The sequence below is a fragment of the Aulonocara sp. 'chitande type north' Nkhata Bay genome, linkage group LG23, assembly GCF_057382095.1.
Source record: "Aulonocara sp. 'chitande type north' Nkhata Bay isolate Kocher_YH1m ecotype deep benthic linkage group LG23, A_spYH_male_GT1.1, whole genome shotgun sequence".
Classification (NCBI taxonomy): domain Eukaryota; kingdom Metazoa; phylum Chordata; class Actinopteri; order Cichliformes; family Cichlidae; genus Aulonocara; species Aulonocara sp. 'chitande type north' Nkhata Bay.
In genome coordinates this window covers 45,801,090-45,827,588 of record NC_141365.1, presented here as the reverse complement: position 1 = coordinate 45,827,588, position 26,499 = coordinate 45,801,090, and the positions used below count along the sequence as shown (strand labels likewise).

The window sequence follows — 26,499 nt, the reverse complement described above, 5'->3', positions numbered from 1 at the left end:
AGATACAAACATCCATTCCCACCCTCATGCTCTCATATGCACTTACTCCACACTCAACCAACGTGGAGACAGACATAAAGAGACGCTGTACACACGATCACACTCCCCAAGCGTACTCTACAAACCGGGTCTAGGTGCCCCCGCCCCTGGAGGGGGGGACTGCACCCAGACCCAGGTGGTGTTTCCCTTTTCCCTGCGGTGGGGGGAGGCAGACCGCCCCGACTCTGCAGCAGCAGGAAGGCTCCACACTCCAGACCGCAGTCGGACGGCCAACTCCTCCTAGCCCCCCTGCTCCAGCAGGTCGCAGAGAATGGGGGTGAGAGAAGACTCCAAACCTCCCTCCACCCGCTCATTGTAATGTTGATGCATGTGTGTTCTAAGGTGCATTTAAAACCCAGGAGGGCATGGAGCTACCTGCCAGAGAGCAGCAGGTAAGCGCATAGTCCCTCCTGCTAGCCCTCAATGTCTACGTGTATTTAAAATTGAGAGGTGGGCAACGATGCCAGGGGTGGGGTGTACACCCTGATGGTACTTTGGACTCCGTGTATCGTGCCCACCCCCAAGATCCTATATGTATGTGTAATGAGAGTGTGAGTAATGTGAATGTCTAAGTTGTGGGATAAAATTGAGGCAGAGGCAGCCAGAAGGGGACAGAGGGGGGGGGTAGCCTCCTCTGCACCCTGGTGACATACCCCTACTCCAAGGCCCTGCATGTGTGGGTGGTTGTGGTGGAGCGGGAAGAGGGAGGCAGCTGGAGATGGGGAGGGAAGGAAGGGAGGGGCAAGTGACCCCTCCCTGGGAAAGTCTCATTTCTGCTGTTCAACAGTGAAGAAATGTAAATTTTCAAAATGACAAATTGGAAAACACAGAGCTGTGTCTCTAATCAAAGCAGAGATGGAACGATGCCACTTTTCATGTCCGATATCGATAGGAATCCAATATAGTCGATTTTATAATCAAACGTTTTTTTTAATCTCTTGCTGCATTTTGTATAAATTCATACTCAAGTTTAAACAATCTAAACACTAAAGCTGTTCTGTTATACCTGTCTGCAAAAACACACTGCAGCCAAAACATTAGAATATAGTGATCTTTGTATTTAAACTTTTATCAGAATTTTAAATCTAAGTATTTAAAGTAATATTCAAAAGTCATTTAAATCAGTTTGATGCAGACTTCAAAAACTCTTTGGTTGTGAATAAAAGAAGTGCAACATCAGCACAAAATAATGTTTCTATTGAACAACTAACACAAACAGGTTGTAGAATGGAGCCTTTTATACTCACAGCTGAACAGAAACAACATCCAGAGTGGAAAACAGTGCAAATAACTGCAAACAGGCTTCATGACACTCATGTTTGATCAGATTCACTCCCTGCTCTCACACACCAACTCCAGACCTACATTCATCTTTTCCCTCTGAACCCCCCAAACATACAAACCCTGAGCCACCACCATTGCCCTTTCACTGACTGCCCCACTCCACCATTTGACTCTTAGAACTGAAGACGCTTCTCTCATAAGAGGTGAAACATCTTCAAGGAAGTCCAGACGCTTTTCTTTCCAAGCTTCTTAGACTACGATGACCTGGATGTCTGAGAACCTTCACAGACTGATTTTACAAGAACAACTTGTGTCAAAAATCCCTGGCAGTGCCTCTCTGTCACACACACAAATCACTACAGTTACAAATTTAATAACTTAAAAACCTCAGAAAAACAGAACTGAGCAAACCAAACAAACAAACAAACAAACAAACAAACAAACAAACAAACAAACAAACAAACAAACAAACAAACAAACAAATAAACAAACAAACCAGAGACCAGGGGCCCGTTCTTCGTACCTCGCTAAGTAGGTTAGCCGGATTAGATTGTTGACGATTTCGCGTGATCCTGGATCAGTCGGTTCCCCGAAGCTCATCCGGGACTTGCTGTCATAGCAACAGAGCCGTAAGCGTAAACCTGCTCGGGAGCAGGTTTACTTTATGTAAACAGGATTAGATCGCGGCCACGCAGGTATGTCCGCTTCATTTATACGAAAGCAACAGCGATATTTTTCCACTGTTTCACCATAAATAAATATTATCAATGTAACTAAAGGTAATGCAGCACTTGATCCTTTTATTGATGTCACACAGATACATACAGGTCATTTCCTAAAAAAGGGAAATGAACTATTAACATTCTATTACATGTATGTGATTATTACAGATGTAATTCATATTTCAGAGTAGTAATTGTAAATTACTTCGTGTAATCAAGATGAGAGACCACGGCTATAAAAGTGAAGGTGGATTTGGGAAGCCTGTCGCAGCCATGTCCTGTCCGTATACGCGAGCCACCCATTGCGGAAGGTGCAAGATTGATAAGGAGAGTCCTCAGAATTCAGCGTATATTGCGGGACAGACAGGATCCTTTACCTCAGCGCGACAGTGTGCTCATAGAGAGATATCGATATTCCCGTGAGGGTATTATTTACTTAACCAACTTGTTGACGAGGGGGTGCAGGACCACCACCTGTCTTTTTTTCCTCTGCCCTTTTCTTGGTTGCTGTTATGAACAAACTAACAGAGTATTACAGGCCAGTATTACCTTGCCAAGAGACGAAAAGCAATCTAAGAGATAAATATTACCATTCTGTAGAATACTCCTGTATTCCACTTTTACTTGTTCCCATGTTCTTGTGGGTCCTGTTGTGGCTCTAATGTGAAAGGGGATATAATATAACATATTATAATATAATATAATGCCATATGATATTGGACAATATAGTGTCATATGATAGATCTACCCTACCGCCTACTGGTGTTGGCCAGAGGGGCCGATGGCGCGATATGGCAGCCTGGCTACAACCGTAGCTGCCTCCACCAGTGTGTGAATGTGGGAGTGAATGAATAGTGGTATCGTAAAGCGCTTTGGGTGCCTTGGAAAGCGCTATATAAATCCAATCCATTATTATTATTATTATTAAATTACCTACGAGTTTGATTTGTCAGCAACTTTCTGCCAGCCCTCTCTCCTTGCTTTTGCAGCCTTTGCAGTGTTCTCTTGCGTTTTAATTAAACTCTGAAACTCCTGAAATCCCTCACTCATGAGTTCTTGCTCTGCTGCCGGAAAATACCGAGCACGCCCCTTCGACATTTTCGCCGACCAATCAGCGGGTTGCCAATCAATGTTTCTACTATCGATGCGTAGCCCCTTTTACGACACCCAGTGATGTCACATTCCTGCGTCCAGCTGTAGTAATCGTCAACAGCAGGTGTGTTCGGGGAACCGGATTAGCGAGCTCACGGTTAGCGCGATGATTTGATCTTGGATGTGTCATTTGATCTTGGATGTAGTAAGCGACGTACGAAGAACGGGCCCCTGGTAAGAACATTGTTGAGGTTTAAATTTATAATCTTAAATACTTATATGCTGATTATATTGCTTTATAAGAAAGGCCCAACTCTGAGTACATTCTGTGCCGACAGGACTGACAGGAAATTACATGCTTTTGCAGGCAAAAAGTGAAACTAAGCAGAGTGTTTGATCGAAACTTAAAGTGTGTGTGACGTCTATATAAATGACTAGGCTTCCTGTTTTGTGCTTCAGACCTGGGGTTGTGTGTTCAGGTCTCCATATCCGGATATGTAAAATAAAGATAATTTTTTAAAGTAAAAAGACCACTTTTGAGCCGTGTCTTTTTGGCCGTAAAGAATACCAAAGGACCGGAATTTAATAACATTAAAAGCAAACAATAAATGAGCAAAGTAGTGCATGATAAATATAGATGACAAATACAAAGTGCAATATAGAAACACTGGGTAAAAAGAAATGAACAATTAAAAAGGAGGATAACAGATGTGAGCAGTAGTTAAACAGTAGAAATAAATATATAATAAACAAACAAAAGTAGATAATAAATGAAAGCCAGGTCTGAAAGGTGAGTTTGGCTTTAAAAGCATGAAAACACACTGCTGTCTTCAGGAAGGCTGCTCCAGTAACAGAAAGTCATCTACATGTGGGTTTAGTTCTGACTTTAGGGACAAGTAAAAAAATAAAATAAAATAAAAACATCTGTCCAGACAACCTGACAGTCAAAAATATAAACTCAGGAACTTAAAAGGAAAATTGTGCTGACTTTGAACGTCCGCATCAAGATAAACTTACAGATTTAAGAGTCAAAAAGTGTCAAAAAGTCTGTATCCTTACCTGAGAGTTTCAAGTTTACAGTCAGGACTCTTTAGTCCAACACACAGCAAATCCAATTCTGAATCCTGCAGGTAGTTCGAGCTCAGGTCCAGCTCTCTCAGATGATTGGATGGGGAGCTGAGAATTTCAGACAAAGCTTCAAAGCTTCTTTTTGAGAGTTTACAATAACTCAGCCTGAGGAAGAATAACAATGGAGACATATTCTTTTATTCATCTAGCATTATTAAACATATTTGTTCATAGATTCACTTACAGCACTTTCTTGGATGCTTTGACCACTGGCAGCAGCTTCAAAAATGCCTTCTCTGAACGGGAGTATTTCTCCAGATCGAACTCATCCAGATCTGATGACAGTAAGATGAAGACCAGAGCCGACCACTGAGCAGGAGACAGTTGATCTGTGGAGAGACGTCTTGAACTCAGGGACTGTTGGATCTCCTCCACTAGAGAACGATCATCCAGTTCATTCAGACAGTGGAACAGGTTGATGCTTTTCTCTGCAGACAGTTTCCCACTGAGCTTCTTCTTGATGTACTGGACTGTTTCCTGATTGGTCTGTGAGCTACTTCCTGTCTGTGTCAGCATGCATAGAAGATCCTGATTGGTCTGCAGTGAAAGACCCAGGAGGAAGCGGAGGAACAAGTCCAGGTGTCCATTTGGACTCTTTAAGGCTTTGTCCACAGCACTCTGGTAGAAGTCTTTTACAGTAAGTGTTTTCTGGAAGATTTTAAAGCGAGGAGATTGTTTCTTAAGCAGGTTGACTCCAGAGTTGATGAAGGTCAGATAGACATGAAGAGCAGCAAAGAACTCCTGAATGCTCAGATGGATGAAACAGTAAACAACGTTCTTGAACATGTGGCACTCATCAGCTTTAAAGATCTGTGTGAACACTCCTGAGTACACTGAGGCTGCTCTGATATCGATGCCACACTCTGTCAGGTCTGATTCATAGAAGATCAGGTTTCCTTTCTGCAGCTGATCAAAGGCCAGTTTTCCCAGAGACTCAATGATCTTCCTGCACGACTCTGTCTCAGCTCCTCCATCATACTTGATGTCCTTCGTTTTTAGGTGAAATAGCACAAGGCGTAGGTAGAGCTCTGTGAGAGTCTTAGGCAGATCTTGACTCTCTTTATTCTTCATGACAAACTCCAGAACTGTAGCAGTGATCCAGCAGAAGACTGGGATGTGGCACATGATGTGGAGGCTTCGTGATGTCTTGATGTGGGAGATGATGCTGCTGGCCTGCTCCGAATCTCCGAATCTCTTCCTGAAGTACTCCTCCTTCTGTGGGTCAGTGAACCCTCTGACTTCTGTCACCATGTCAACAATGTCACAAAGGATCTTATTGGCTGCTGCAGGTCGTGTGGTTATCCAGAGGCGAGCAGAGGGAAGCAGTTTCCCCCTGATGAGGTTTATCAGCAGCACATCCACTGAGGTGGACTTTCTAGGGTCAGTCAGGATTGTAGTTTTGTGGAAGTCCAGAGGAGGTCGACACTCATCCAGACCATCAAAGATGAACACAACCTGGAAGTCTTCAAAGATGTAGATTCCTGCTTTTTTGGTTTCAGTAAAGATGTGATGAACAAGTTCCACCAAGCTGAACTTTTCCTCTTTCAGCAGATTCAGCTCTCTGAAAGTGAATGGAAACATGAACTGGATGTCCTGGTTGGCTTTGTCTTCAGCCCAGTCCAGAGTGAACTTCTGTGTTAGGACTGTTTTCCCAATGCCAGCCACTCCCATTGTCAGCACTGTTCTGATTGGTTTATCTCTTCCAGGTGGGAGTTTAAAGATGTCTTCTTGTCTGATGGTTGTTTCTGGTCTGTCTGGTTTCCTGGATGCTGTTTCAATCTGTCTGACCTCATGTTCATCATTGACCTCTGCAGTCCCTCCCCCTGTGATGTAGAGCTCTGTGTAGATCTGACTCAGGAGGGTCGGGTTTTCTGTTGTAGAAATCCCCTCGAGCACACACTGGAACTTCTGCTTCAGGTCTGACTTGAGTTTGAGCTGACACTCAGTGAGAATCTCTGCATGAATAAACAGCAAATGACACAAATGAGAAAACTGCATTCTGGTTACTGTGGTTATGTGTTCAGTTCACTGGACTCTTGGTGTCATGATCCGAGTGAGTCTGAGTAACTTTCCACAGCATCAGCTCTCCTCGCCTGGGTGGAGCCCTCCTCACTCCTCCCTGCTCCTCACCTGTTGCCAATTACTCCGGCAGTATCTATGAGCAGCACTCACAATGAACCTTCTCCAGATTGTGTGCTTACCACAGTCAGTTCTCTGCCTCACATTTTGTCTTGTGCTCCTCAGCTTGTTTCGCGTAACCCTCTTTTCCTGTTCCCTAGTCGGCACCTGGATATATCTTCCAACTCTCGCCATAAGTCACGCCTCAGGATTCTGGCCTGCCACTGCTGGGAAAACTCACTCTTGCAAACTGCCATCCTCACCTGCCTGCCTCCCTGTGCACCCACATCTCACTCTGTACCCAGATTTAATTCATCTCCTCCTCCAGCTGATCTCCACCTGCAGCCACGTAACACCTCTTAGTTTTTAAATCTTGGACTCATTCACTACACTGTGGACCACTCTGATTATTATCTCCTTTGTTCCAGTGATCCTGGATAGTTTCTATTCGCCCGATTCTGCCCCTGTTGTTCCTTTGACCTGCCTCAGCTTATGTTCTGGCCTCAGCTCTGCACTTCTCATAATACCTCGCTTGCTGTTGAATTTAGCCGTGATTCAGCTTTCTCCGTCAAGAAATCTAGTAAAATACATTTCTGTTAAAAGTCACTCAGCCTCCGTTTTTTGGTTCTGTGCTTGACTCCATTCCTTTTCATGAGCCATTGAGCCCTGACACTTGGGTTATAACTGAGGGCAGGTTTTATAGAGACACATTCGATTTAATTGTGTTTATTTATACAGCACCAAATCAATACTAGCAACATTTCACATATTACATAAACAACACTATGGAGCCAGTGATGAATAAATATGTAGAATAAATGAAAGAATTTCAAGTATAAAAGTTTTTTTTATTAATTCCTCCAAATAACAACAACAGTCACCCCAATGTGCTTTATATTGTAAGATAAAGAACCTACAATAATACAACAGAAAAAACCCCAACTATCTTTTTGGGTCCTGAAAACTGAAGGCTCTCCCTCCCATTCTACTTTTAAATACTCTGTGAACAACAAGTAGGCCTGCAGAGCGAGAGCGAAGTGCTCTAATAGGGGGATATGGTACTACAAGGTCATTAAGATAAGATGGGGCCTGATTATTTAAGACCTTGTATGTGAGGAGCAGGATTTTGAATTCAATTCTGGATTTAACAGGAAGTCGATACAGGAGAAATCTGCTCTCTCTTTCTAGTCCCTGTCAGGACTCTTGCTGCAGCATTTTGGATTAACTGAAGCCTTTTCAGCGAGTTTTTAGGACTTGCTGATAATAATGAATTACAGTCATCCAGCCTTGACGTAATAAATGCATAAACTTGTCACGGCTGGGGCAGCAGTCGTGCGGTGGAGTTAAATGAGGACCCAAGTTGCAGACAGTGGTGGAGATGCGAGTGAGGTTTTATTTACAGTGAACAAACCAAGGTGAGGGCAGAACTAAACATAAACCTAAACTGGAAAAACTACAGTGGCTTGCAAAAGTATTCGGCCCCCTTGAACTTTTCCACATTTTGTCACATTACAGCCACAAACATGAATCAATGTTAGTGGAATTCCAGGTGAAAGACCAACACAAAGTGGTGCACACGTGAGAAGTGGAACGAAAATCATACATCATTCCAAACATTTTGTACAAATAAATAACTGCAAAGTGGGGTGTGCGTAATTATTCAGCCCCCTGAGTCAATACTTTGTAGAACCAGCTTTTGCTGCAGTTACAGCTGCCAGTCTTTTAGGGTCTGTCTCTACCAGCTTTGCACATCTACAGACTGAAATCTTTGCCCATTCTTCTTTGCAAAACAGCTCCAGCTCAGTCAGATTAGATGGGCAGCGTTTGTGAACAGCAGTTTTCAGATCTTGCCACAGATTCTGGATTGGATTTAGATCTGGACTTTGACTGGGCCGTTCTAACACATGGACATGTTTTGTTTTAAACCATTCCATTGTTGCCCTGGCTTTATGTTCAGGGTCGTTGTCCTGCTGGAAGGGGAACCTCCGCCCCAGTCTCAAGTCTTTTGCAGACTCCAAGAGGTTTTCTTCCAAGATTGCCCTGTATTTGGCTCCATCCATCTTCCCATCAACTCTGACCAGCTTCCCTGTCCCTGCTGAAGAGAAGCACCCCCAGAGTGTGATGCTGCCACCACCATATTTGACAGTGGGGATGGTGTGTTCAGAGTCATGTGCAGTGTTAGTTTTCCACCACACATAGCGTTTTGCATTTTGAACAATAAGTTCCATTTTGGTCTCATCTGACCAGAGCAGCTTCTTCCACATGTTTGCTGTGTCCCCCACATGGCTTGTGGCAAACTGCAAACGGGACTTCTTATGGTTTTCTGTTAACAATGGCTTTCTTCTTGCCACTCTTCCATAAAGGCCAACTTTGTGCAGTGCACGACTAATAATTCCCCCACCTGAGCTGTAGATCTCTGCAGCTCGTCCAGAGTCACCATGGGCCTCTTGGCTGCATTTCGGATCAGCACTCTCCTTGTTCGGCCTTGTTCGATTACACACAGGTGCACTCTATTTAGTCATTAGCACTCATCAGGCAACGTCTATGTGCAACTGACTGCACTCAAACCAAAGGGGGCTGAATAATTACGCACACCCCACTTTGCAGTTATTTATTTGTAAAAAATGTTTGGAGTCATGTATGATTCTCGTTCCACTTCTCACGTGTACACCGCTTTGTGTTGGTCTTTCACCTGGAATTCAAATAAAACTGATTCATGTTTGTGGCTGTAATGTGACAAAATGTGGAAAAGTTCAAGGGGGCCGAATACTTTTGCCACTGTAACAGACAAACCTGAAAACATAAGGACAGCGGGGAATACACAGAGATGACACAAAGAAGGCTGGATAGAGAGACGAGTAGTAACACTGATTAACACAGTAATGCAGACGACACAACGAGGAACACAGGCAGACACATACTATAAATACACACAAGGTAATGAGGGAATGACACACAGGAGGGGAGCACAGCTGATCCTAATTCACAAGACGAGACACAAACCTTCAAAGTAAAATAGGAAACAGACTGTTTTACAACACAAACTCGGGGACACGAACAGAACACAGAGGAAAGACACAGGTAGAGATCAACCTAAGAACTAATACAAAATCAGAATTAACACAAAGTACACAAGGTGATACCAAAAATGAAACAAAACGCTGAACGACCCAGGACCATGACAGAACTAGTTTTTCAGCGTCACTCTGAGACAGGATATTTCTAACTTTAGAGATGTTGCACAAATGGAAGAAAGCAGTCTTGCATATTTGTTTAATATGTGCGTTGAAGGACATGTCCTGGTCAAAAATGACTCCAAGGTTCCTCACAGTGTTACTGGAGGCCAAGGTAATGCCATCCAGAGTAAGAATCTGCTTAGATACCATATTTCTAAGATTTTCAGGGCCGAGTACAATAACCTCAGTTTGATCTGAATTAAGAAGCAGAAAGTTAGCGGCCATCCAGGTCTTTATGTCTTTAAGACATTCCTGCAGTTTAACTAATTGGTGTGTGTTATCTGACTTCATGGACAGATGGAGCTGGGTATCATCTGCATAGCAGTGTAAATGTATGCTATGTCTTCTAATGATGCTGCCTAAGGGAAGCTTGGTAACGGGAGCGTTGCCAGCAGAAGGCTGAAGTGGAATCTCCCAGAAAGCTGCAGAAGAAAAAACATGAGCTGAAATGGTGGATTTCAGTCAAATAAGGAGAACTGTGGCTTTCCTCCAACCTTTGACCAATCACCTTAGTGTCCTGTTTATAAACCATAATAAAAAGCATTTACTGTGTGGGCATTTTTTTGTTTGGGTCTCCAAACAGCAGAAAGAAATGGCAGCCATTTTTTTAACTTTACCTTCAACTGGTAAATAGATTTAAGAGAAAGCACTTTGATCATATTTGTGACGTGTCCCAAACTGTTGTTGTCGCCTCATTTATTTTGATAAAACAGCTCTAAAACCAATCTCACAATATAAATCTGTAAAATGGGCAGAAAACCTGCTGCTGGTCCCATTTTAATCAAACCAACCCAAAGAGCAGATATTCATGTGTACACAGGAGGTTATTTGTGCAGATGCATAAAACACAAACTGTTGGCTTTCTGCAGTCTCTCACTCCTGAAAGTGTTGGCAAGTGTTTTGGATTTATTATTTATATGGATTTTAATGGCACCTGTGTAATGTTAACTAATGTTTTTATTGTTTATGTATTTTTTGTTTAGTCATTCCCTGACTTACCTGTGGGTTCTGGGATGGTTTTATTTAAATTCTCCAACAGATCATTCTTGTTTATCCTCCCCAAAAGATTTTTAGTGACTTCAAAAGTGTTGATAGAGTAGGTATCAAACATCAGATCCACTATGTCCGTCCTCTCTGCATTCTCCAGTTTACTCACTGGGATTGCTGGTAAACCTTCTACAGACCCGTTCTTCAGATGCCACTTAAATTTTTCAAAGTCATCACGTCCCAAATCCTCCAAAGTCCCCAGAAGGATTTCTTTAGGTGTCGTCATCTTTTACCCTGTAAGGACCCGATAAACAAAGACTGTAACAACAGCTGGAGAGGTAATTGTCTGATTTATCAGAATTTAACTTGATTCTAACAGCAGTTCATCACTACCACCAATAAATTTCTTAGGCTCAGAATGCAACAAAATTGCACATGAAGAAGCACATAGAGAAGTATCCAAGTAACACTTTGCTACAATATAAAACAAACTATTATAAATAAAGAAAATATATAAACTAAATATATACACTACCCGTCAAACGTTTTAGAACAGCCCAATTTTTCCAGTGTTTTTGTCACGGTTTGCGAGCCGTGTGTAAATTATTAAAGGACCCTTTATGCAGGCAGCTCAGATGCAAGTGAGTTTATTCATCACATGGTGATACAAACAGAAATGGCGAAGGTGAGCATGGAAACTAAGCAAAAACCTAAAAACTAATAGTACACGAAGGGAAGACGAAAACACAGAACACAAGGGGTGGGAGCAAAGCACCACAACACATCACTATATAGTAGTGATGGGTCCAGCAACACTGATGCACCGACGCTTGTATCAAGCTCACAGAGCGAAACCTGTATCGGTGCGTGTGTCGCTTTAAGAAAAAGTCACGTGATCGATACAGCTGCTGTATCGCTCATTACCAACGCGCTAAACTGTGTTTAAAAGGTACCGCATCTGCATCTGTCAATGGGATGAGTCGCCACCAAAAAACCCCCCAAAAAACCAAAATTACTCTCGCAAAGATAAAAAAAAAAAAAAAAAAAACATCTCTCCATAACAAAATTGAGCTTGAAAGAAAAAAAAATGTTTCTGCTGTGTGGGATCATTTTGATCTTTTAACTGCAAATAAGGGAATAGTTTGTCTGTCTTTGTTTCAGTGTAATCTATCAGAATAGGAAAAACAGCAATGTGACTTGCAGTGTAAATTATTTATTTTCTATTCTGCTGAGCTTTGTTACACAATCAAAAGCACCTCCTCAGTGTTCAGGCATTACAGAACCAAACATGACAGGCTACAACAATTAAGGGCATAAAATGTAAGAACATAGAACATAAAATCAGTCTCTATGCGGATGATGTGTTGCTTTTTCTGCAAAACACACAAACCAACCTCTCTGAGGTAATTACTTTAATAAACTGGTTTTCAAGAGTTTCAGATTATTCAATTAACTGGCCAAAATCTACAGTTCTCCCCATTAACTGCTCCTTCCATAATTCTTCCTCTGCCCCACTGCAATCCGGAAATATTAAATATTTAGGTATTAATGTCTCTCCTAAGCTTTCAGACTTAACTAAACTAAACCACATCCCACTTCTAAAGAAAGTAGAAGGCGATCTGACTAGATGGAAATCTTTACCCATATCACTCATGGGAAGGGTCGCCACTAAAAAAATGATGATCTTGCCAAAAATAAATTACTTATTTTTGATGATCCCTAACAAACCATCACAAGATTGGTTCAGATCTCTGGATTCATATATTTCCAAATTCCTTTGGAAAGATAAACCCCCGCGTATTAGCTTAAAAACTCTACAAAGAACCAAGGATAGAGGAGGATTAGATCTGCCTAATTTTCACCAATACTTCTTAGCCAACAGGCTTCAGTTCATCTCAGAATGGTTAAAACATACCTTCTTAGTTGAGCCCTGGCTAGATGTTGAACAGGCACTATGCAAGGATCTAGAGATTTCAGACCTACCATTTATTAGCTCAAACATCAAAAGACATGAATGCTTTAAAAGTATCAACATCAGCTTTTCTCTAACAGCATGGTGGGAGTTTCTAAAAATAACGGAGTCTTCATTAATCCCATGCAAACGTACACCTATCTGGAATAACCCTGACATATTACAAAACAATAATATGATTAATTTCCCAGAATGGAGTTGTAAAGGAATTAAATACTTAGAACATATATTAGAGGGAACAGAATTTATTCCATTTGACAGACTAGTTGAACAATATGGGATCAACAAGACAAGGTTTTTAGAATATCAACAAATTAAATCCATAGTAAAAAAGAAATTTAACCTCAGTCAAGTTGAATTACAAACACCACTAAGTGCGGCACATTTTCTTACTCTTAAATCCCCCAAATTATTATCTAAAATATACAGAACACTTTCTAAATTAGATGAATCAATATCCCTTCCTACTGCAAAGTGGGAAGCAGATTTATCAGTCAACCTAGACCAAAACTTCTGGTCTCAGATTTGCTTAAAAACTTTTAAATTAATTAAAAATCCCAGTCTGCAATTAATACAATACAAAATACTTCATAGAGTGCACTATACAGGTCATCGGATGTTCAAGATGGGCTTTACATCTTCCAACAACTGCTCACACTGTCAAGGCAATACACCAGACAATTACATCCATGCTCTTTGGTTCTGTCCACCAGTGCAAAAGTTTTGGCGCGAGATATGTGAAGACTTATCAAAGTGTCTGAAATGTAACATTCCAACTTCCCCCTTAGTGTGTCTACTGGGCAGCTTAGATAATGTCACTTCAGAAAAGAATATAGCCCATATGATCTTCACTGCCCTATGCATAGCCAAGAAAACAGTCCTCATGAACTGGAAAAATAAAAATAATCTTAATTCTAACCAATATAGAAATTATCTATTAGATTACATTAGTCTTGACACAGCCTCTGCCACCACATCAGATCAATTGCTCTGGGCCCCTTTTATCAGCTCCATCACCTAGTGGGGGTGGGGGGTCATAGTTTGGTCCCGCCTTCACTGTTGTGATTGGTGAGGGGGTAGGGACAGGCTTAGGGCGTCGGGGGGTTCCCCGGAGGCATCTTCCTTGGGGGGCTCAACCCGGGGTAGCGGTCACGTCCGGTTGGGGGCTCTGTTGGCTCTCAGGTGACTGTTTCCTCGCGGCTGCGTGCAGCGGGGCTAGGGGAGGGTCTGTGCTGACGGACGTGGGTTACTGACCTGGCAACCTGGCTGCCCCTGGGTGGGTCCGGGATGGGCGTGAGGTTTTGGGGGCGCTCCGTCTCTGGGCTGGGGCCCGGGCCGGGCCTCGGGGGCTTGGGTCCTGGTTGGTGTGTTGCCGGGGTTGTGGGCGGGTGGGTGCATGGGGGCCCGGCCCTGGAGCAGGGTGCCGCCGGTGCGTCGAGCCGCCTGGGGGGCTCTTCAACTGGTGGGGGGGATGGTCACATCTTGCAGGAGCTTTCTTCTCTTCAGGAACTCTCTGCAGGAGGGGGAGATACAGGAGAGGTGGAGGAAGATCTCAGCCTGGGCGTTTACCGTCTTATGTAGTCTGGAAGATGTGTGGTTGGTGGGGTGGGTGCAGTTTTCTCTGTGGTGGGGTTGGGTGGACTGTCCAGGGCTCTGTGGAGCCGGGGGGCGCTACTGCACTGGGCCCCGGTCTGATGGGCCTGGGCCCCCCTTCCCTGGCGGGTCGCGGAGGGTGGGAGTGCCTACTGGGGTCAGCGGGGGAGCTGGCCCCAGGGAGGGGTTACCTGCCCCTCCCTTCCTTCCCTCCCCATCTCCAGCTGCCTCCCTCTTCCCGCTCCTCCACAACCACCCACACATGCAGGGCCTTGGAGTGGGGGTATGTCACCAGGGTGCAGAGGAGGCTACCCCCCCCCCCTCCCCCTCTGTCCCCTTCTGGCTGCCTCTGCCTCAATTTTATCCCACAACTTAGACATTCACATTATTCACACTCTCATTACACATACATATAGGATCTTGGGGGTGGGCACAATCACGGAGTCCAAATTACCATCAGGGTGTATACCTCACCCCTGACGTCGTTGCCCACCTCTCAATTTTAAATACACTTAGACATTGAGGGCTAGCAGGAGGGACTATGCGCTTACCTGCTGCTCCTTGGCAGGTAGCTCCATGCCCTCCTGGGTTTTAATTGCACCTTAGAACACATATGCATCAACACTACAATGAGCGGGTGGAGGGAGGTTTGGAGTCTTCTCCCACCCCCATTCTCTGCGGCCTGCTGGAGCGGGAGGGCTAGTAGGAGGAGTTGGCCGTCCGACTGCGGTCTGGGGTGTGGGGCCTCCCTGCTGCTGCGGAGTCGGGGTGGTCTGCCTCTCCCCACCGCAGGGAAAAGGGTAACACCACCTGGGTCTGGGTGCAATTCCCCCCTCCAGGGGCAAGGGTACCTAGACCCGGTTTGTAGAGTACGCTTGGGGAGTGTGATTGTGTGTACAGCGTCTCTTTATGTCTGTCTCCACGTTGGTTGAGTGTGGAGTGAGTGCATATGAGAGCATGAGGGTGGGAATGGATGTTTGTGTCTGTGTGTGCCTGTATGTCTGTGTCTATATGTCAGGTTGGGTATCAGACGCCACCTCTCTGGGGACACCTCAGGCCCTCCAAGGTTTGGAGGCCTATCTCCACCCACCACCACTTCCCCTGCCGGTGGCGGACTCCCTCAGGTGTCGGTGTGTTGGTGGTTCTTTGTGTCTGGGGGTGGGCGTCCGGGTACACACCGGCTCACTCCTTGGCGGCCGCTTGTCGGGGCCTGGGGCCTGGGGCTCGCTCGGGCCCCTTTGGAGGTGGGGTGCCCCCGGCCTCTCGGCCTGGGGCTCGGTCACTCAGGCACAGCTGGGGGCCGGCGGAGCTCACGGGCGCGTCACTGCAACTCCCCCTGACTTCTGCTCCGCGGCTGCTGGGCGAGCCCTCATCTGGGACTCTCCTCAGCTCTTACTGGAACAGTGGCGCGGCTGCCCCTCTGTTGGTCTTCCATGGTCTCTTGTGTTCTGGGGGCCTCTGGATGTCTGGAATTTTGATCTCCTCCATACCCGCTTCACACCCTGGAGGACGGGGCTGTGGCCCCCCCACACTCCCTAGCAGATCATTACATGGAGAAACCTTTGGAATGCAAGCATGCTGATCCACACAGGTATGCACACATGGGTATTCATAGACGCGGACTAAAGCTTTCTTGGCTGCTGCCTCAAAGCACACTGTGCGCTGTCTATCTTGCATGCTGCACAATATCGTTTATTATTTAGTAAATATTGATATCTATGACTAGCTAGTTTATTGTGATGGTGCTTTGTTTTCTCTATTATTATGTTGCTCTTTGTTGTTTGCTGTCTCCTCTGTTTGTTTTTGTTTGTTTGTTTGTTTTTTTCTCTCTTCCCCCCCTTCTCACCGTCTCTTCTCCCCTTTGGTTTTCTTTCTTTCTCTCCCCCTCTTTCTCACATTCATTCCCCCTGTCCTATTTATTAAAAAAAAAAAAAAAAAAATGACAAAGGATGAACTGAAGCTCTGCCATCACGTAATGTCGCATACTGCTGTTTCTGATGTCATTTAGAAAAAAAAACAAAAAAAAACAAAAAAAAAACAAAAACAAAAAGAAAACAGAACCAAACATGAAAATGAGGAGACAAACGCACCGAGAATGAACACAGGTCGGCCTATATTGACACTGAACTGCTTTATCATCATTTTTTAATTAACATGCGTTTTATTATTTTGAAATCAAGCACCTAGGAAGTCTGTTCTGGACCATGCAGTCCTGAGTTTTATTATAACGGACTGCCAACCCCTTAGTATTGTGGAGAGTGTCGGAGAGAAACATTCCAAGATCAGAGGATCCTTTAACGTACTGGGGGAACAGGAAGACATCTTATCTGAACCTTTTCCACCTGGCTTTACAGTTTTTGTGTACCCCAGCTTCATCTGTGCCTCTGAATTTTCCAAAGCTGGGGAAATGCACCTTAGAACACACATGCATCAACACTACAATGAGCGGGCGGAGGGAGGTTTTGGAGTCTTCTCACACCCCCGTTCTCTGCGACAGGCACGTGCAGAGGGGGGGGGGGGGGCTAGAGGGGCTTGAGCACCCGCCCCTTTCCTGATGGGTGCCCAAGGTGCCCTTTTGTTGAGGCAACTTTTTAAAAAAAAAAAGTATTATTTTTTTTTAATGTGTGCGTGCGTGCGGAGTCCTGTCTGTGCCCTTCAACAATAATATTTAACTATTAATCACAGTTTTGCTAAATAAAAGGATCTGGCTTGCATCAGTCACATGATCACATTTAACCAATGATCGCCCTCGACGGCAGAACGCGCTGGTTAGCCGGGAACGAGCTCACAAAGAGCACGCGCATTTTTTGCGGTCCGGAGCTGTAAGAGAAACACAAGTTAACTCAGAGACACAGACTGATGCGACAAACCCAGTAAGTAGCTGTACAGCGTACACTGTAGTGTGTAGCACACAGGAGTATTAGCTTATTACGTACACGTTGGTAAGTTGTCTTGTGGCAATTTGACGAACTGAAACAAACGAGCGTGCTGTGTGTGCAACAGCGTGACAAACATTACCTGTCCTTTTATTAACTGCACAAGTAGTGCTGGTCACAGCTGCTGGCCACCTGTGTAAGGCTGTCATGGGTCTGTAGCTCTGTCACCGTTTTAGTGAACATATTTAGTTTTAAAGTAAGTTACAGAGCATTTCCTGCCCTTCTGGGGGGATTATATTTCACTAAAAAACGATCTAATATACATGTCCACATAATTATGCATTATTATAATTATAATATATTAAAAACACGCTGTATTTTAAAGAACATACATTAAGATGCAGATTATATTAGATTTATATTTTAAATAAGACAAAATTTGGATTTTACAGCAGTAAAATGATTGTATCTCTATACATGTAATAAGCTTTGCCCCTGCACAGAGTGGATAGTGAAACAAATGGAATCATCATAAATACATTATTTCATATTTATTACTTCCCCCTCCTCATTGCTTTATTATTGTAGCTCTAGTAATAAATAATAATGTAAGGATTCTGGATCAGCACCATGATGCCCATAGTATATACAGTATTCTGAAGAAGGTCTAAAATGTCAGTGTGTTGCACCAAAATATTTAAGTAATTATCAGTTTTAGTTCTTAGAGTGTACCTCAAAGCACACTGTGTTCTGTTGATCTTATGTGCTGCACAATAATGTTTAATATTTAGTATTTACTGTTATATTACTATATATCATTGTGATGTTGTTTATTGTATTGCTCTCGTTTTCTTCTGCTTGTTTTCTTTTTTCTTTCTCAACAGGTGATCCAGGTGATTGATGTATGTGTGTGTGTGTATATATATATATATATATATTTTTTTTTTTTTTTTTTTTGTCTGCTTATTTAGTTGGTTTTTGTTTTTTTGCCCTTTATCCCTGTCCCAGGACACAGCTGGGAGTGATTGACAAGATGAGACAGAGGAAACGCAAACTAAACACACTGACATGAGACACGGACCTTCACCACAAAGCAGTAAATACATAGACTGAGGCTACGTCCACACGTACACGGGTATTTTTGAGAACGGAGATTTTCCGTTTTTGTTTTCAAAAATAATCCCGTCCACACGTAAAGGCAGAAATGAAGGAAAACACTGCTAGGAACATGCCAAAGCAACAGGTGGAGATATATTCCTAACCGTGCAGAAATGCTGGCCAATCAGAAGTCTAGAAGCCTCGGTGGGAAAAAGTAAACAAAGCTGGGGCATAGAAGGAGAACCAAGTCGTATGTGTGGAGGGACAGTAACTGTGTGTATATGTAATCATTTAAACACTGCAGAAAGTACAATTAACACTAATAGTATAATAATAGTACCTGAATTGTACGGAGCCCCTCTGATGACATGGTCCAAAAATAAATAAATTGTGGCCACAAAATACCCTCGAAATACTATTTTCGAGAGCACGAAATGGGTATAACGTGGCAACGAATTACGCATTTGTGGCAACATCATATTGATACAATTCCTGGACAGCTGTGTAGAGACACAAGCATGAGAGTAGGCTAAACCTATACACCGTGGACAGAGACGGTATGAGTGAGTTTTATTTTAGGCTGGGAATGAGCTACAATGCATTTTGAAAAGCCTGCAATGCAAGGAACCATTATTACGGAGAGACATTTAAACAGGATACTGAGAGCCCAGTTGCTTTACAGGGCCTGGACGCCGGGATAGATTTTATTGTCAACCAACTGCAAGGGCCTGGGAAGGATCACGGTTATTGGTCAAGTGTTTCGTGCCCACAAATTAGCATTTCGTGCGCACGAAGTAGTATTTTGTGGCCACAATTGATTTATTTTTTGGACCATGTCATCAGAGGGGCTCCGAAGAATTGGGATACAGCCTCTGAGATAGAAAGTGTGCGACCGTGAACTCGACTCTCTTTATGACACATACACACACAGACACACACACAGACACTTGTTTTCAGATTTTAGTGAGGACACCAAAAAGCCTCAAAAATATCCTCAAACTCGTGAGGACGGCCATTTTGTGGGACTCTATTAGCCCACATAGTAGCATACCAACTCTTTGTCCTCACAAACATGTCTAAACAGGTACACACACACACACACAGACACACACACAAACAGGTTTGTCAGGTTCCTCGGCTCGTTCTCTGCGTTCAGTCCATTGAAGGTGATTATTGAGCCAATCACAGCTACAGAGCTCACTGTGACTCTTCTTCTCTCTACAGTCACACAAACAAACACACTCAGAGACTCTGACAGCAAAACTACAACAATGTGGTGTTAACACTCACCCTGCCTCAGCTCCACCGTCCTCCTGCTGCTCTGACGGAGGCTCAGCTGTTTCTCTTCCTGTTCCCACCTGCTCGGGTGGCTCCTCCCCTCTGCAGTTACAGGAAATCAGGTGTGTGTGTCTCTTGTTGAGACTGGTTCTTCCTGCTCTCTATCATCACATTGGGTGTTTCCAAATTCAGGGAGAGGATGCTTCGAATGCCACATTTGTAGGAAATTGTATCACATGGACGCGACGAAGGCTGTTCAAATTTGAAGTCTTCCAAATGCGTCCTTCATTTCCCTGAATTTGAAGGATGGGTCAGGTGTGTCCTTTGTGGCCCAACATATCCCAGGATTCATTGCGGGCCATACAGGAGATATTTTTCTGATAATGATAGTGATCGAAGTGGGAGTTAATGCAGGAGACGAACACTTTCAAATGTAAGTATATGAAAATCTGGTGGTGCAAAAGTTTTTATAGCGGGTGTGTTGTTAGGCTCTGGGCATCTGCATAGACATGTTCTTTTTTTGAGAATGTGAGGACAAACTTGAAAGAGCGACACTGTGAGAGTGGACACATCCACACTGCTGCTGCATCTGTGCTCACCACGATGGCCTCCTTCAGAGAGATGGAGGACTCACTCTGTCTTCTGGCTGATGTAAGTGTTCAGCTTTGAACAGCTGTCGTTCCAGCTGCTTTTAACTTTGTAGTTTCACATTTGTACAGACTTTATATTTTTTATAGACGTGTCATAAACCAGTCCTTAAATCATTTTCATTATCACAGATACAGTCTACACTCTGCATCATGAGCTGGTCAATATCGCAAAAGTTGTAATTCGTTTCATGTTTCATGTAAACTGCTCTGAGGTCACAGTGACACCAGCAGATGTAGTTACAGCCTCTCTGTCCCCACCATCCCGGCCCACGTAGACCGCAAAGGCCGGGTCCTCCGAAGGATGCAGCCGACGAATTGGAACACAGCTCATGTCTGACAGCAGTTTGAAGAGGAAATGGATTCTGTTCTGTTCTTCACTCATCACCTACCTGACAGCTGACACCTCACACCTGTTTCTCAGCTGCAGGTCAGACAGAAGGACACACAGAGGATGGAGGGAAGGAGGATGGATCTGCTAGTCTGAAAGTTGGTATGTCAGTTTCTGGTCAAGTTTTTGTTCAACAGGAAACATAAACAGAAGCAGGATTCATACCAGCCTCCACTTGAACAGCAGCCTGCTTAAACTGTCTGCGTGTCTCTAGCTGATCTCTGTCTCCTGCTGATGTCACAACGTCTCCGTTTTATTTGAACACTGGAGGTGAAGATGGCAGATTGTTGGCTAAAATGGATGTCTGTGGCATCCTGCATTTAATATTCAGCATCTTTGTGAAAAACCCTTTAAAAGTTGTTTAACATGTCCAAAAATCCAAAACTGTTACAGATTACAAAGATGTTGTTTCTATGAGCTCAGGCTGTACTTGCTAGTTCACATTTCGGTAGTAATGTTGATGATGAGGATCATTATTTGTCATTGCTTTAGTTTTTATTCCACTGTTTCAAGGACATGCACTTAGTAGGGACAGCGGACTGGACAGGTCTTCAGTCTGTCTCGCTCTAAGACAGCTGGGTTAGGCTCCAGCGCCCCCGCGACCCTGAAAAGGATCAGCAGAAGTGGATGGATGGAGGGTCAGTTTGTCAACATTAGAAAAACAAACATACTACCTGCCTTAAATGTGAAATGGACGGGCTTTATGTTTGCTCGTTGTTTGCTAAAGAGACTTTTCTGCAGCATTTCTCTCCCGACTTCTTTGTAGCACCTTTCACTGTCACACATTTGATCTTTACAGCAGGGCTGTGCCATATCATATACCATACTATAGAATTTTGACATAGTAGCTATATAATGTTACTCCTACTTTATAGATCTCCATCACCCGATCCTCCGAAAACCTCTTGGAGTTGGCAGCACTCGACTGAGCCATTTTGTGCAGAAGAAGATTAAAATGATGCTTTAAACTCCAGATGTTATCTGAGCTCAGATCCTAAAGCCAGACCTCTGCATCTTCATTCTTGTGGAAAAGCAGAGCAGATGTTGTTTTCAGGAGGATGCTGCTATAATGGCTTTAGTTCCTTGCAGGTAATTATGATGACAGCGGAAGCAGCAGGAACAACAAACAGCCCAAACTAACTGACAAACTATTAATGAAAGTCCAACCCAATCTCCTCCATCCCCGTATCCTCCACTATTTGCATCTTCATCTGTGAAACCTGCAGAGCAGAAACAGTGTGTGGACAAAGTTAGCCGGTATGCAGACATGTTTGCTTTTGTTACAGGAGTTTGAAACACATCTGCAGCTCATTCAGAGGCTTTGGGGCCGTACACACTTCATTTTAAATCAGTACAGCCGATCTCACAGCTGCTGGATGTTTCTTTGAATCATAAGAACATTAAGACAAACAAGATGATCATGAAAATCATATTAATGATTGATTTGGCCTACGTTTGATGCTGAACTGCAGTAGCTCCTGACATTGTGCTTTTATTTCGTCTGGGTTAGTTTGCAGCACTGCTGCACAGTTTACATTAAAGTGCACTTTTGCAGAGCAGACGACCCCCTGCACGACTGATGGGGTGAACCAAGGCCCTGCATCAGACAAAGAAGCATTATTTCAACTGTGAGTCATGCAAAGCAGCTCTAGTAGAGTCCTGTAAATGAACAGACTGGATCCCTGTAACGTACCACCTCAGTGACCAGTGGAAACATTCAAATGTTCAGGTAGTCATCCTAACTGACTTGGGGTTTCTGCCAGTGTGTTACAAGTGAAGCAGCTTGCCTGGTCTACACACTGGGACTCGTTTCTTTAAATCACCATTAATACAGTTTCAGCTGCTGACACATTCACTAGTGGGTAGTAATTAAAGCATGCTGCACCACTCATGAGTGCTATCATTCAGCACTCTCATTCATTTGTCTTAAAGCTGGTAATTAAACTCCCTGATGCCTCACTCTGTCTCACTCTTTTCTGTGTGTGAGAGAAAGAAGATGCAGCTGTGTTTCTAACAGCTGCTCTGGAGGAAGCCCTGCAACTCTAGAATCTCACCTGAGTCTGTGACTGTGAGCTTGATGGAGTGCCTGAACTCCTTGATGACTCTCTCACCACAGATGCTGTGGTTGGTTGGTTCACTCACTATGTATTAACAGACCTCTCTGCATTGAATCATATCTGTTATTAATCTCTGTCTCGCTTCCACAGCATGTCTTCATCCTGTCTTCCTTCTCTCACCCCAACCGGTCAGCAGATGGCCCCGCCCCTCCCTGAGCCTGGTTCTGCTGGAGGTTTACGTTGAAACCAAGCACACCATTGTTTTTCTTGTGACATTACCAATAAGTTTGATGTGTCACATGGCCCTCTTCCTATTGAAAAAACAAAAGTTGTATCCAAGATGGCCGACTTCTAAATGGCCACCATGGTCACCACCCATCTTGAGGAGTTTGCCCCTCACATATACTAATGTGCCACAAACAGGACTTTAATATCACCAACCATTCCCATGTTATTACGGTGTATCCATATAAATGGCCCACCCTGTACTTACATTATAACCAATCCGCTCCTTTATCCTCACTTAAAATATTTTTACTGAACTATTGTAATATTTGCTGCCATTGCTGCTGTCCTCTTGGCCAACTTACTCTTACAAAAGACATGTTTAATGTTAATGAGATTTTTTTTAACTAAATAAATAAAGGTTATATAAAAGTCGCTGCCAAAAACTGATCGCGGCTTCTACCTTGTTACACGAATGTTGTTTGTGGCTCAAGATGACTTTATGTCATCCATGAGGGAAGCATTTGACATATGTTTCACATATTATAGCCCAACAAGTTACTTATAGCAGTTTAAATACGAGCAATCACTTTTTGGCAAATACCAGAAATCAGTTTTTGGCAGACAATCACTTTTTGGCACAACACCAGTGTCTAGCAGGTTTTATATTTTAGAAAGTTTAAAGCTCAGCTTAATAGAAGTAGTGTGGTCGTGAGTTTTGCATAAACAAATTTGTGCAAACCTCAATGAAGTGAAGCAACATTATAAAGAAGAGTGAGCCTAAATGACTCCCCAATGATGTGAGAGACTGATAGTCATACAGAAAACAATGACTTTGAGCTGTTGCTGCTAAACGTGCTTCTACAAGCAACTGAATCTTGGAGTGTACTTTGGTTTGTCTGCTCATAAATTGGTGGTTCATGATGATAAATGAACTTCTGAACTGGTTTAACATCAGTGCAGTGGCTGGTCCATTCCTTGATGTATATGTCAACGTTCAAAATGAGCCATTTAAATCAGCTGTGTTGGATCAAGGACACATCTAAACCCTGCAGGACAGCGGCCCCGAGGCCTGGAGTTCCCACCCTCAGTGCAGTGGAAATAGTCTCGTGCCAGTCTTGGTGCTGCCTTTGAGTCTATATTGCCGAACACTGTGCGCACACATTTTTTTCCTTCCTAAACAAACACACATTTGTAAAGGAAAATTTAAATTGAACTCACAGTTGGCGGTTAATCGTTATATAGTTTAGATGTACACCGAGAGACGCATTTAGTGGGACTTTTACACCGCCACAGATTTTCTTCTTCTTTTTTGTTACATTATTGACATATACTAGATATTTTAACCTAAGCAGCAACAATCATGTCTCTGGTACAGGCACTTTCCACCATGCAGGTTAAGCTAAAATGTGACTTGAAACAAATTCTGGGTTTCCGTTCCATAAAGGTTCATTTCATCTGGTAAGTCAGCCCCTGAGGTAACAGTCTATGTGAACATAACATACTCACTGACTCACACTCAACTTGATTGATAGTGATTTCCTGAATTAGGCAAAGCGCACAGAGGAAATTCATTTGCATATGTTTGTTTTCACAATCACTGAAATCCAAGTTAGGCATGTTTCCCTTTTTTGTTGTTGTTCTTGACACGAGTGCTTCAGTTATTTTCTCATCAGTATGTTAGGACAGAAAGGATTCTGTTGTGGATTTATGATCATCTCACGTGTGTCCATCTTTCAAACTCTTAGATTGTGTAGACATTAATGCAGCTGTCAGACTGTAGGCCAGTTTCTTTGCACTGTAAGCATTGATTGGATGCTACTGTAGCAATCAGTGCTTACACAAAACGTCCCTGCGTAAACCCTCAGACACACAACAAACAGATCAATAGTATCTGAAATTCAGAGTACGGATCTTTTTACACATTTCTCACAGAAAATCACCTAAATCGCTTTCGTGTGAGATGCACATCATGTTTGCCTCATAAAGACTTGCCCTGTATGTATTCATTTCTTTTGACTTTCACGTGGAATTGTCACCTAATATAACAGGTCCATCAGTAAATGGTGTCTATCTTCAGTTTCTGTCTCCTAGACTTTGTCCCTGTCAGGTTACAGCTGAATAGATAGTCATATCATGCAGAGACTGCATCGTACTATAATGCTCGTATGATCGCGTTTGTCATAAGTGGACTGGTCTTGTTGAAACGTTGCATAAACCTTGCCCAGTAAACTGTGAGTGCTAACATTTCTATGGCATATGCAAATACTTTAGACAAATCCCACAGTTGTCTATATTTGTATATTTGACAGTTTAATGAAGCATTTAGAAATCAAAGGTCAGATTAAAATGCTGGATCACAATAGAATGTGATATCACACAATACAATATTTTTAATATCACACACAGCATGAAAGTTTGCTAGTGTATATTATAAAAATATTACAGTATGTTGGTATAACTTTATCCCCTCCTAGTTTTTAAGATACAAATTTTGGCCCACACTGATTTGTGATCATATTCCTCTGTCCACTAAATGAAGATGGAGGCTCTGCTCTTTATTTCTGTGTTTCTCTGGAGAATCCTGGTAACATGATGGCTTTCTGTCTCTAAACACACACGAGCTTAACTCCGAATGAACATGATCAGAGTTCATTGAACCAACTCTGATCAGTCTTTTCTAAGGGTTTCAAGCCTTTCTTGTTCGAGCCTCTCTTTGTTGTTGCTACAGTTATGTGTAATTATTAATAGTATTGCAGATGTTAGCCTCTGCCTGCAGTGTTGATGTGGGTAAAGGCTTTAACCATGGATTAGCGGCAGGTCCCAGCTTGTAAATTGTGGAGCATTAATGCCCACTCCAGCTCCTATAACCAAATATAAACAGTTGGGATGAGAGTTAGCTCAAGCCACTACAACAGCCAGCAAGAATGATCTGTTCATGCTAGCATTAACAGTGCCTATACACATAGCGACACACGGGGGAGGGGCCTAACTAATAACCAAGATGACTACAGGCTTGGAGGTGCTAAAAGTCAGATATACCAGGAGCAGTTTGGGCTTTAGAACAAATTTTGTGTAATTATAACAATATGTAATTTAGGACCTGGTTACATATGATGCTGCTGATTTTTTAAATCTAATTTTTACGTTGCATTAATTTCTTTTTGTCAGACAGGGAATCAAACAAGTTCTGTTTTCTCGAATGAATCCCACTGTTATTTGTTTGTCCTACCAACAGGGATGTTTACATGGTATTCATGACTGCTGCACCTGATGACTTTCACAGCTTGAGGACTGCAAACATTTCCCAACAAGACATGAGTGGTGGGGTGATCGTTGGTATTCCTGATCAGGTGAGGATCTGTTCCCATCAAACCACCAAAACCAGTTGTCCAGGATGTTTACAGGATGAAGAATCCCCAGTTATTCTTTGTGGTTGGAATGTGCCTACATATGGCTGTGTGGGATTCTGGCTTACTTTAGGGTCGGAGCAGTTGGTATGTGGAGCAAATACTGACACAGTCAGAGTGGGCAAACCAGCAATAGGCTTGTTGTCATACCTGGAAGTCTGAAAGCTCCCGATGCTGGATGGTCTTTCTAGTTTTTAATGACAGGTCGTCTAACAAAGCTTCCATGAGGTGCTATAATGGAGACTGTCCTTTTCAACGAGTTTCTCATGTCTTATCCTACTTTTTTCTTTTTTTAATTAACAGGAGTGAGAATTTGAAATCCTCTATATTGACATGATTACATTTC

At 43.2% G+C, this 26,499-nt stretch overlaps 3 protein-coding genes across 3 annotated transcripts in view; all 3 read right to left on the bottom strand.

The window, feature by feature from the left end:
- The window catches only part of LOC147302771 (ribonuclease inhibitor-like), a 192,669-nt gene that overhangs the window by 62,340 nt on the left and 103,830 nt on the right, over positions 1–26,499 (bottom strand). The window lies entirely within an intron of this gene.
- LOC147302776 (ribonuclease inhibitor-like) overlaps positions 1–26,499 on the bottom strand; it is a 71,533-nt gene that overhangs the window by 8,078 nt on the left and 36,956 nt on the right. The gene's annotated exons all lie outside the window — the stretch shown is intronic.
- On the bottom strand, positions 4,193–10,892 carry LOC147302778 (NLR family CARD domain-containing protein 3-like). The gene is made up of 3 exons (XM_086284449.1): positions 10,619–10,892; positions 4,450–6,220; positions 4,193–4,370 (listed from the first exon to the last, which is right to left on the bottom strand). The coding sequence occupies exons 1-3, from the start codon at positions 10,890–10,892 to the stop codon at positions 4,193–4,195; spliced, it is 2,223 nt and encodes a 740-aa protein (XP_086140575.1).